Raw genomic sequence first — 12,988 nt, 5'->3', positions numbered from 1 at the left:
AAAAAATAAATAAATAAAAATAACTTGTCAGTGTCTAAACATATATATGGACCTAACAGTACATAAACCATAGCATTTAAAAAGGAATTGTACATTAGGTTTTGTTTTTGTGTTCTTCACAATTGCAGAGAACTGGTTGAGGACAGCCACACAAGTTTGCTAGCAAAGACCCGACCCGTCCGACATGATGTTGTGTTCCTTGTCCCAGGTAAGGTGCACATCCAGACAGAAAAGGATGGGGGAAATATGACTTTAAAATGTATTTTATTCATCCATTTCACAAAATGCATCATCAACCACACTTGGTTCTTTCTAAATATTAAACTGTAGAGTTAATTTTTATTCCACTTTCAGAACATGGCAAATGAAACTTTTCTAAACTATTAACTTTGTCATACACATCTGAAAATCTGAACTCATCATTCTAAAAAGCATCTGTGTGAACCTCAGCACTCGGCAAGCCACCACCTCAGAATAAAACAGAAACAAAACAACGTGGATTTAAATTCTTTTTTAAAAGCAGCAACTCAGAGGAATAAAACAGATAAAAGAATTTGTGCAAATTCCAAAGGAAGGGCCCATCCACAGTCACTGGACTTCAGCAACATCAGAGCTGATGTTTAGAACTGCCTGTGCACAGCTCCACACATGTGAATCAGAACAACACATTCCTGCAACATTTATTTTATGGCAAAAAGATTAGTGTCATCATACACACTGGGCAGAAATGCTGAGGGGTGCAAGGCAATGTTAGGTCACAGTGTTAGTAGCAGAAGGTGCCAAAATCGCCCATGCCGTTGCGCTTGAACTGGTTTCCTTGAAAGGACACAAAGATTTGGTGGTCTTTCAGATCCTCAACAGCTTTGCTGGACATCTCCACGTTCCTGCTTAGCTGACGGCTAAACTGCCACTTCCTGCCTGTGGACGCAGCCGCATCACCGTCTGAGCTGTTCTTAGCAGACTCAGCCAAAAGAGGTAGCAAGGGTTTGCTGGTGGACGTGGTGTTGACAGGTGGTGTTGAAAATGAGGTGGAGATCAAGTGATGGTCTAAAGATCCTCCCTGCTTTTCCTCTTGTGTGTGTGCATCAGGGTGCTCTGCGAGGAAAAGGACAGCTGATTATAGATTGTGCACTGGACTATCAAAGCTGCCTCACATTACCACCTAACCCACCTTCACTTCTGCTCACAGGGATGCTGGGCTCTTCCCCACTATTGGGTTTCACCAGAATCACCCCATAGCCTTCATTGTTGTGGATCACATTGTTCTCCATGGTGATGGAAGGCATTGCATCCATCTGATCAGCAAAGTCCTACACGCAGACACGCACACGCTGGGCATCACACCTGCAGCCTGTTTGTTGCAATGCAGCAGTGCTAACCACTGCATCACTGCCAATCAAAGCACAAGCACTACTGTGTCCACAATGGGGGTAAAAGGCCTACTAACAATACAGCATCAGTGATAAAGAACAGCTTTACAAAGTCAGGAGGATGGAGTTGGCAGAAATATGAATATTGGCAAGATTCATCTCATCTCACCTTGATGAGGATCCCATCCTTACAATGATGGATGCCGTTACCAACAAGACTGCAAACGCTGCCGGGGTAAATCTCCACACCTGCCCCCTGCACACAGACAAGGAGCAGCATAATCAGTCTGCCAATCAGAGAACCGTCACACACCGAACAAGAACACTGGGACATAGGATTTTTTTTTTTTTTTTTTACACAAAGCTTTACTGATCTTGTGTCAGGGCATTAGCTGGCAGGTCAAAATAATTTCCAGTGTAACACATACTTCACAGCATGGAGGAACTGGCCATAGTTTTTGTTTCCAGAACACCATGTGATGGATGGAGTTCAGGTCTCACCTTGGAGCCATACAGGTCGCACATGTTCATGGTGAGACGGGCAGATGTTCTCACGATGACTCCAGTGGTGTCACACTGTAGCACACAGTTCTCCATATTCAGAGTCCCCTGACGCACACCTGGCAGTCAAACCGGAACAAGAAGAAAGGCATCATCACATCATTACTACACACCTCAACACAACACCACGCACCTAAGATAAACACAACCTCCGAGTGTTTTCTGCTGTTGTCCCTCCAGTCCAACTGACCACACGACCTAAAACAGACCTGGGCATTTTACACGGGCCACATACGGTATGTCGTAAGCACAAATTAACAAGTGTTTATGCTGTGCATGCAATACAACTGTGTTGCTTTTATTTTGAAAACCCTCAACGTATTATCTGCTTCTGTCTGCACAGCGTCAGGTGATGCTAGCCAGCTACCCCTGGCCCCCTAAAAATGTCGGTCATGTTCGACTTTGACTACTTTTCCCTGGCTCTGGATGAGAGCTGCGGTGTACGTGACACTGCCCAGCTACTTGTCTTTTTACGTGGGATCACTGCAGACTTCAAAATCACGGAGGAGCTGGCAGCCATGCAGTCAGTGAAAGGGACAGGGAGTGATTTCTTCACGAAGTTAAATGCATGTTTGGAGAAGCTGGGACTGAAATGGGACAAACCGATAGGTGTGAGAACAGATGGTTGACCAAGTCTGACAGCTAAAAATGTTGGACTTCATCAGAGCAAGAGCACTGAATCACAGACAGTTTGTTGCACTTTTGGAGGAAAACGTAAGCTACCACACAGCTGTCAGGTGGCTCGGCATGGGAAAACTGCAATGCAAGGGCCTTTTTGTGCTTGCAATGTACAGTGCAGTGAGGGCTTTCATGAGAAGCCAAATGTGGGACAATATTCTCACTCACGTGCCGACACTGAAGGAAGCCACACCATCAGCTGATCACCTCCAAAGGTAACTCATCCATGTTGGAAGCATTGCATGGTGAGTTTTCAAGGTAATTTCAAGACTTCAAAACAGCCGAGAGTGAAATGCACACAGTTTCTTCTCCCTTCACCTGCAGTGTGGATAATGCACCAGTGATGTCCCGATGGAACACACTGACTTGCAGTCTGACACACTACTGGCAGAGCAGTTTAGGTCAGTCCCACTGCTTGAGTTTCACTCTCCACTCAAAGAGGAGGACTTTCCACACAAGCTCAGAGGATTCTACTCCACTTCGGATCTAGCTATGTATGTGAACAGACATTCTCAGTGATGAAGTTCAACAAATCCAGATATAGATTCTCTATCACTGATGATCACCTCTTAGCTGTACTTCGAATAGCCACCTTAGACATTCAGCCAGATTTCAATACACTTGTTCAAGCCGAAGACAGATTGGATTTTTCCTCACTAAACTGAACTGAAAACATCAAAAGTTGCTTATTTTTAAACACCTTTACAGTATTTGTGAAAATTAACAAGCTAAAAGCAATATTAAACAGTGATAATTGTTTTTGTTTTAAGTTGTTGTTACTTTTATAGGATTATTTTCTTCTTTGACCTACACCACAATTCAAAAATATACATAAATATCTACAGAATATTCTTATACTTCTGATTACCAGTAGCAGCTTATCAAAATATATAATTTATAGCTTTTTACAATGAGAGAAAATTAATATTGAGCAGAATTAAGTTCAACTTATTGTGGTTCAGCCTTCCAACACAATTCAGATTTTGTGGCCCCCTGTAGAAATTAATTGTCCAGCCCTGACCAAAAAGGTCATCCCACTGACACTGGTGCAAGACATTACTTTCATACCACAATATCAAATATCCCAAACTAGTCCAGAGAGCTGTTTATCGTGTGGTGGGAATCACACTCTCAGTCCTGATACAGTCCAAGAAGGATTTTAAATTTGATTCTGGATTTAACAGGGAGCCAGTGAAGAGAAGCCAACATAGGAGTAATCTGCTCTCTCTTTCTATTCCCTGTCAGTACTTTTGCTGCAGCATTTTGGATCAACTGAAGACTTTTCGGGGAGTTTTTAGGACAAACAAAAACAACTGACAGTAGTCCAGCCTAAGTAATAAATGCATGGACCAGTTTTTCAGCGTCACTCTGAGACAGGATGTTTCTAATTTTGGAGATATTGCACAAATGGCAGAAAGCAGTCTTACATATTGGTTTATTATGTGCATTGAAGGACATATCCTGGTCAAAAACGACTTCAAGGTTCCTCACAGTTTTACTGGAGACCAAGGTAATGCTATCCAGAGTAAGAATCTGGTTAGATACCATATTTCTAAGATTTTCAGGGCTGAGTACAATAAACTCAGTTTTATCTGAATTTAACAGCAGAAAATTAGCGTTCATCCAGGTCTTTATGTCTGTAAGACATTCCTGCAGTTTAACTAATTGGTGTGTGTTATCTGGCTTCATGGATAGATAGAGTTGGGTGTCATATAACACAAACTACTGCAGCCCAGTACTTGTAATGCCAACAGCGTGCTCGAATTGCTCTAATAGGATATTATGGTCAGCAGTATCGAATGCTGCACTGAGGTCTAGCAGGACAAGCACAGAGATGAGTCCACTGTCAGAGGCCATAAGAAGATAATTTGTAACCTTCACTAAAGCTGTTTCTGTGCTGTGTTGAGCTCTGAACTGACAAACTCTTTAAATCAGGCCATTCCACTGCAGATGATCTGTTAGCTGTTTGACAACTACTCTTTCAAGAATTTTTAAAATAAAAGGAAGGTTGGAGATTGGCTTATAATTAGCTAAGACCGCTGGGTCAGGTGATGGCTTGAGTGAAGTAACGGTTTAACTACTGCCAGCCTGAAGGCCTGTGGTACAGACTTTTTGTCAGCCTGGCTACAGTGCTGAAGAGAAACCTAGGCCTGCTTATATTTTCTTCAATTAGTCATGAAAATCAGTAAGATGTTCTAGCTTTAAGGAGAGCTTTTTTTATAACGCAGCAAACTGGCTTTCCGGGCTAAATAATGATCTTCTAAATTAGCGAGATATCATTTCCTAAGAATTATCTGTTTAAGGTGTGCGTTTGAAAGTTATACCGAGTACTGTACTTCTGATCTGACTCTTTCTTCAGGAAAGCTACAACACCCAAAATGAAATAATCAACCTATGTCTGCACTTGTTTCAGTGTTTGCGGCTGGGCTTTTAAAGAGTAAAGGTTAGCTCCACAGTTTCCCTGCCTGTTTGAATATGACGCAATACGTTAGTGTGATGGCAGCTCAGAGCATGTAATACTCACACAGAATGCCTTCAATGGCATCATGCTGGATGAACTTGATGTTGGAGAGTCTGACATCAGCGCCTGTAGACTCCACAAATGAGTCACCTTTGCTTTTCTTCTCAATCACCACTTCATCAGGAAACCCAAAGCCTGACACACACACACACACACGCACACGCACACACAGTTAAAGAAGCCCCTGAAACCACACAAAGGGGCTCTGCATTTCACACACTTTCCATTAAATGATGGCTGCATGTAAATGTAACCATGATCAAAGCAGATCTCAGCTAAGCTGAGTTAGCAAACAGACCGTGGCATTCAGGATGAAGAAAATGTGACAAAGATGGAAATGTGTGCAATCTAGCCTCAAAAGTGTCAGTAGGTACATTCATTTACATCCGGCTCCACGTCAGCACCTTCATAGCTGATTGTGCTTGAAAGTGACATGTCCATCTTGTCTCCCTGAATGTGGACACATGGTGTTGCTATAGCAATAATGTTTATATCAATGTACAAGTGCTATCACAGGTGATATGATATCACAGCACCAGTGTATGTGCTGTCTTTTTTTTTTTTTTTTTAAATATTGACCTGCAAATGTTTGGGTTCAGCAGGCTGCAGCTGAGGAGCTCCACTGATGATGTAAATGTTCGAGGGGGCCTGAAGTGTAGCTGGATGTGACAGTCATAGATCAGTTTACGTGTACATACAACTATGAAGTGCACTGTGAAGCTCCCAGGTTAATAACTTATAACCAAAGTTTGCTTAAAACATAGTGGCCCCTTCATTTCAACCATGACTAGCTTGCATGTATTTCTTAATTTGATGGAACACACAAACAGGGCTCTTCAAGTGGGCCAGAGAAGAGGAACGTCAGATAATGCATAAAACATTTGAATTAATTCAGCATCAGCTAGACATCTTTGGTTTCCATGTATGTTTAGCATCACTTCTACACAAGCATGACAGTGAGTGTCCTACCTTCTATGGTGATGGAGTCTGGTATGAAGATGCAGCTGCTGACACTGTACATTCCTGGGAGAACAACCACCAAGTCGCCCTGATGGCATGAATCCACAGCTGATACTGGCTCTCTGTGGAACTACGTACATGACACAGGCTTTAGACATACAGTCACCATTAGCAGCTTACAGTCGCCTCACTATGGTTACAAGCCAACAACATTAAAAGCAGTTTAGAAATACTTTTGCCATTTGGTGTGTAATAGAGCATGAATGTACATAGCGGGCTGAGCTTCAGTCATGTTTCAGCATTTTCAACAAAATGGTACGTCTTTGGTTCACACTGCAGCTGTGTGTGTGTGTGTCTTTAAAAACTGAGAAGAGAACTTTTGATTTATTGTGATAAGTTTCTCTCCACCACATTTTACTTTTGATCCCTCATTTTTTTGTGTTACTGTCAGTGCAAGGGGTTAAGGTGAAAGTTTGGGTGGCTGTAGCTCAGGAGTTTGAGCATGTCATCTGCTAATTGGAAGGTTGGTGGTTCAATCCCTGTCTGCTCCAGTCTGCATGCCAAATACCTTTAAGCAAGATACTAACCCCAAGTTGTTCTCTGATGCATCAATCGGAGTATGAACGTTAAAAAGAAGAAAAAAAAAAGGATAGAAAAAAGTGCTTGTGGGTGTGAGGCATAAAAAGCGCTTTAGAGTTCCGGTAGAGTAGAAAAGCACTATAGAAGAAACAATCCAGTCCAAACTCCAAATTTATGTGTCTCGATTAGCCGATTCGCTGACGTGATCTTTAGACAGACAGCTATGCTTCTGTGGAACTGACCTGAATTTCAGTGTCTTCAGATGAGCATAGAGGTATGAGTCTGGCACTAAGCAGGGACTGCAGCTGAACGGTGCTGCAGGACGCTGTAACCACATGAACCACCTTTGCGCCTGATGCTCGAGGTCCTCTGCTCTGCGCACACTGCTGCCTCGTATTTCCTTTATAGGCCAGCACGTATCTACATGAGAGGAGGGGTGTAGAAAACTGGGCGCAAGAAGGAACAATGAGGAGGAGGAGGCTGAAGGACATGCACACTACCTCAGCAGGGGGTTCTCAATGATGCGCAGCTTGCGTTTGAAGGTCTCCAGCTGGTCACAGAGCTTCAGGCCCTCTACCATGGACACGTTGTCAAGCTCTGAGTCCGAGTCGGCACTGAGGCCACTGCGCAACGCGGAGAACTGCTGGAAGCACTTGGAACACTTCTCCAGTAAGGACTGGTACTCTGCCACCAGGCCTGCTGGGACTCTGTCCTCCAACATGTCGTAGTAGCTGAGATAAGACATGTTTTAGTCAGGGCTATGGGCACAAACCAACACTTCTTAATATAGGATCATCCTAGAGTACTCACAGTCTTATCCGGGGTTCCACACAGCGGACAAAGTAGTCAAAGTCATCATCCTCCTCTTCCTCATCCCACTCCCTCCAGATGTGTTTATAGAAAAACCTGCAGATGAAAGGAAAGGATGTCACATATACGTCAGGGCAAAACAACAACATGTAATCTCCCTGTGGCCTCCAAGTCCTACCTTACATGCTCAAGGGCAAGGGCAGTCTGATCAAAGTCCCCAGACTCCTCGTAGACCACCTGCAGCTCCTGCAGGGGCACTTTGTGCTGAGTGGCCTCCAGAAGAGATGTCATGGCTTCTTCATTGAGCTCACAGCCTCTGGTATCACACCGCAGAGGCAGCACCAGCCTCACACGTGCCTTCAGGTCCTTCACTTCCACATCTCGCACCTGAAATCACCAACAGCCACAACCCAAGGATTACAAACCACCTTCCTCCAAGCTCTACATTAGCACACACATGTTTGTTGCGCCTTTGATTATGTGCATTTTCACATTCTGTAAAGGCAGCAGATACTGTACAGCCCCCTCAAGCTCTAGTTTTTTTTCTGTCCTTTTCCAGTGAGCTACAGTCACTGATGGCAGGCTACCTAAGCTGGAATAAGAGTCTACTGAGACTAGGTGCCATCAACAGCGTTACAGTGCAATATAGTTGTGACATAGTGTAAGTCACACGTAAGCACTAAAGCACTGTGGGTAGTGTTTCCATGGAAATCTTAAGTCAAACTATAAAAAGACCACAGAGCACTTTACTTTAAGAATAACTAAAGAAATTTTTAAAAAGGTAGAGAAAGTAATGTTTTTAGTAAAAAAAAAAGATTGCTGCACTCATAAATATACATTGATTAGTGTGCAATAACATTCTCTAACAAATTGATGTGTTCTTAAAAACTTTTATCCATTAAGAGTGCATAGGAGCAGGCACCAATTTGTGGATGCTGCTATGTTGGCCCGCCACCTTAAATACAGCGGTCAGGTTGGACGTCTCTGTTCTGCCTAATTACGACTGTATGTCACTGGAGACTAGCCACATACGTACTACGCCATATGCATAATTTTTAATTTAAAGATCACAAATGCCTAACTCTCAACCTACATGACTTCACCACTGGCCTCTGTCTTCTGCCCCTCATCCTCCTCCTCCTCACCTCATGCCTTGTCTCCTGAACTGAAGTCAGGGCTCCAACACAGAAAAACATGCATAAACATGTGTCTGTGAAGGTTCTCAGTCATCCAGGTCATCGTAGTCTAAGGAGCTTGGAAAGAAAAGCGTCTGGACTTCTTTAAGTTGCTTGAAGACGTTTCACCTCTCATCCGAGAAGCTTCTTCAGTTCTAGGGTCAAATGGTAGAGAGTCCCAGATTTAAACCCTGTGGGAGTATCCCCCCAAAAAGGGACAAAGGACCCACCCTGAGTGGGTGTGAGGGCCATCTCACCTCAGGAAATCACATGACAGGGTGGGGCTAGGTTTCACAATGAGCTCACCCGAAACCTTGGCTGATTGTGACCTACACCCGTTTTTACGCCTTGGCTCATGTGATTAGGTAAAGGATCATCAGGGGGGCCTTTGTCCCTCTTTGGGGGGATACTCCACAGGGTTTAAATCTGGGACTCTCCACCATTTGACCCTAGAACTGAAGAAGCCTCTCGGATGAGAGGCGAAACATCTTCAAGCAACTTAAAGAAGTCCAGACGCTTTTCTTTCCAATCTCCTTAGACAATGTATAAACATGCTTTTTTATTCCTGAAATTGTCACAGCAGATTACACATCTGACCCTTCTGTCTCAGGACAGCTGACTACAAGCCGGATAAAGAACAGCTGGTCATAAGCTAATGTCATGCCAGCATGTCAGGCTCTAGTGTCCTACAAATCACACTTTCCCTCTGATAAACACTTAGATTACATTCTTAAACAGTATAAAAGTTTTTTCACTAAGTGTCTGAGTCTGGCAACGTTAGATCCACTTTAAGCAAAATTTCTCCTAACAGAGACTGCAAAAAAATAAAATAGGCAACATTTAGTGACAGAAAAGTTCAGAATATCCTCAACATACTCACCTCTGTCATGAGACAAAAGTGAGCTTCACTGACTGATCCACGCATATCGACTCCTTTCACAAAGTCTTACACTTCCCTCCAGAGTAAATGATGTGGACAACAGACATTTTGACACCTGAGGTAAACAGCGCACTGACAGCCTACAATCACTAGAGCTGAACGACAGCCAGAATCGTTTGTAGGCATTTAAATTGCTGTAAAGGACTCGCTGGCCTACATTCTGTCATGAATGACATCAAGTCAGTGTGAGCCAGAAACAACATTCCTGTCACAAGTTAAAGACGGCAATCAGTGTTTGATAAAGCTGACAAAGCTGAGATGGTTTTTGTTTGCACTTTTGAACAAACTAATATTGCAAACTGCCGCACCCAACTAAACACGATGCACAGTGGAGTACATAGCTACAGCCATCACCCTGCACAGCAGACTCAGCTTTCACATGTGTCATTAGAGAGGGATGGAAAGCAGTCCTTACAAGGTCATTATGACTAGACTGTGTGATCACAGGTTAATGAAAGCATTAAGTTACCTCCACCAGAACATCAAAGATATCAGTAGACCAAAGAGCCAACCAGTCACATGGCTCCACCGTCTTCTCCAGGTAGTCTGCTGTGAAGTCCTTCACCTCTGAAGGCTTACAGTCTCCTACACACACAAGAACACAAGGACTGAGATTAGCAGTCTAATTTCTCAGAGTTATGATTATTAATATTACCAGACGTTGGTTACCAAGCATGTAGTCCTGGTAGGCCTTGAACCTCTCATAGAACAACAGGTGGCTGGTCTGGAACGTGTCAGGAAGACTTGAACTTCCTCCTGAAGGTGGCTCACGTCTCTGCAGCCGAGTCCCCGACGCTTCAGTGTTATAGTAGTATGTTCCACTGTCGTCATCACTACCATCTTCATCTTTCTTCTCCTCCTCATTTTTAAAGAGGGCTGTTAAAGACGGAAACATCATAGAGAAAAATCTTCTTTCTCTTTCATGCCTTCATTCACATGGACTATTTTACTGGTCAAAAGCAATAAGACTGACGGACTGTGTTTAAATTAACCTCATAAATGTCAAAAATGAAATATTCAGCGTTTATTTCCTGGTTTGTTGGTAGCGACTCCTGAAAAGCAAGTCTACAACACATCTGTTTGACCGTCACCACTTAATCTGCGACACCAGTTACCTAACAGCTGGAGCGTATACTAGCATATAGTACATTTGCACAGAGGGCTGAAAGACCCATTCAAAATTTAAGCATACCTCAAGTGCCACAGTAGTGTTTAAGGTTCAGCCTACAGCATGATGTGCGTGTACGTTTATCTGCATTACTGCTGCAGAACAGTCTGCGTAGACGCGTCGCGTGAACGAAACATGAAAGTTAGCAGTGTTAACGTGACAGGCCTGCTACAAAGCACATATGCGCTGTAATTAGCACACACGGGTCAGTTAAGCAGTACTAGAGCAGATAAATGCACGGCAGGAAACCTAGAAGCTGGTTCATGTTTTAAAAGATTACAACGCGGGCGTGGATGATCACTGCTGCTGACCTCACCTCGATTTATATTCGCCCCGCTGTAGCCTTTATCGGCCGGGCCGTTGTCCGTGTCTCCGTTACCAAAGTCCAGATTAACCACGACCACGTCTGACGCGTCGTTCCCCGGACACGCAGCATCCCGCGAATCCTGCTCCATGAAGAACTTGTAAAATCTTTTCTTCTACACTTTTAGGCTGAAAGCTACCAACGTCTCTTCGGAAAACAGTCACAAAACTAGCAGGAGCCACCCTGTTTTCAAAATATCCCGGCTTGGAGTGTCTCAACCAATCACAACAGGGCAGCTGCGGGATGGTCCGCCCCCTAGTGCTCCAACTGGTCATAAGCCAATAGTGGAAAAAGAGGTAGCAGCAGTGGCGGTCCTAGCCTGTTTGGCGCCCTGGGCGAACACTCCCTCTGGGCCCCCCCCCCACACACACACACACACATACACATATGAAGAGAGAGAGAGTATGCATAGTATGCAAACGGCTACTAAACAGACATCATAATTCGTCATACAATGAGAACAGGACAAATCAGCAATTGACACTGACTAATTAACATTATATTATTGTATATATTGTTTGGAGTTTAGTCTGCTACTGTTACTATTTTACCATTTCTTCTTGGAGGAACTGTAACCCACATAATTTCCTTAGGGATTAAGAAAGTATTCTGATTCTTAATGTTTTAGGATACATGACCTGCCATTATCCAATGACACATCTGCTTACCTGTATCTTTTGCTCGTTTCTCCTTGTAGGAGCCATAATTAAATGTATTGAATTTTAATGATCACTGGGTTTTCATTTGTTTGGTTGCTATGGTGATGTGTAACGGGAGTCACGTGGGTGGTAGCGGCGACATTAAGAGGGCGTTGTCAGTCTGTCTTTCACTGGTTTGATTTTGACAGAGAGGAGGGCTGGGTAGCCGTAGTTTTTGTTGACCGCAGCACAACGAGTTTCCCCTTGTTGCATTAGAGCCTGTGATGTTTTAAGAGTTTGAATCGCGAGCCGATCACGTTTATTAAAGTACTTTTCAAGCACTTTAATAAACAAGCAAGCAATTCCACCTCTGGCATTATTGCGTAAAGTTGACAGCGCGTCAGGCAGGCTCAACGACTGTGGAAGTCGCTACACTCCTCTTCTTTTCTCTTTTTTTTTAAACTTTAAAAACGGGTTGTGTATGAGACTTTAAATCAACAAAATATAAAATATACATTTTAAATTGTTATTGATCCCTTTACCCCAAGTCCTAAAGTGTATATTTATTTGTGAAACTCTTAAATATTTATTGTTCGTTTACTTGCACTGCTGTAACTGGAGCCTCATCGTCTCGTCTCTCTATATACTGGACTGTATGTAGCGGAGATGACAATAAAGTTTACTTTGACTTCAGCAGCGAGCAGACGCACCGAGGGCTCTCACGCTCACTTTTCGCGTATAGAATTTTGAAAAAACATCGGTGCAAATTATAAGTCTGTATCATAATGTCTGGTGTTTTCGTGTTGTTGGTTTGTTTTTATTTTGTTTTATTTTGCGAGTTGGTTATTAGATGCTGCTCCAGCCAGCCAGAGAATCCCCCGCCGCCCCGCCCTCTCCTCCCTGTGCCGCAAGCAGCAGGCGCACCTCGCAAACTGAGGGCGCCGTTACTCCCAGCTAATGGGCGATAGAAAACCGATCGGTGCCTATGCCATTCCCAATATGCGCTGGCATGATGTCGGGGCAGCATGAGTACAAGCATGTTTTGGGTTTTTTTTGCCGATGCCCGTGATGCCGCCCCCCACCACGATGCCGCCCCGGGCAACCGCCCGTGTCGCCCGTATCTAAAACCGCTACTGGGTAGCAGACTTGCTTTGACGTCACATTTGGGGAAAATAATGGAAAAGATGGTGAATGAAAGATTACTTTACTTTTTGGAAACTACTG

At 43.7% G+C, this 12,988-nt stretch overlaps 1 protein-coding gene across 1 annotated transcript; it reads right to left on the bottom strand.

Moving 5' to 3' along the window:
- Positions 1-239: 239 nt before the first annotated feature.
- shcbp1 (SHC SH2-domain binding protein 1) lies at positions 240-11,387 on the bottom strand. Its single transcript, XM_063470657.1, has 13 exons — positions 11,079-11,387; positions 10,264-10,470; positions 10,064-10,179; positions 7,658-7,866; positions 7,480-7,575; positions 7,170-7,400; positions 6,912-7,089; positions 6,100-6,220; positions 5,134-5,265; positions 1,872-1,990; positions 1,540-1,626; positions 1,172-1,310; positions 240-1,095 (listed from the first exon to the last, which is right to left on the bottom strand). The coding sequence occupies exons 1-13, from the start codon at positions 11,215-11,217 to the stop codon at positions 764-766; spliced, it is 2,106 nt and encodes a 701-aa protein (XP_063326727.1). The 5' UTR covers positions 11,218-11,387; the 3' UTR covers positions 240-763.
- Positions 11,388-12,988: the final 1,601 nt, after the last annotated feature.

The sequence above is a fragment of the Pelmatolapia mariae genome, linkage group LG1 (assembly GCF_036321145.2).
Source record: "Pelmatolapia mariae isolate MD_Pm_ZW linkage group LG1, Pm_UMD_F_2, whole genome shotgun sequence".
Taxonomy (NCBI): domain Eukaryota; kingdom Metazoa; phylum Chordata; class Actinopteri; order Cichliformes; family Cichlidae; genus Pelmatolapia; species Pelmatolapia mariae.
Note: the sequence above shows the minus strand (reverse complement) of the source record. Positions and strands in the feature narration are given on the sequence as shown.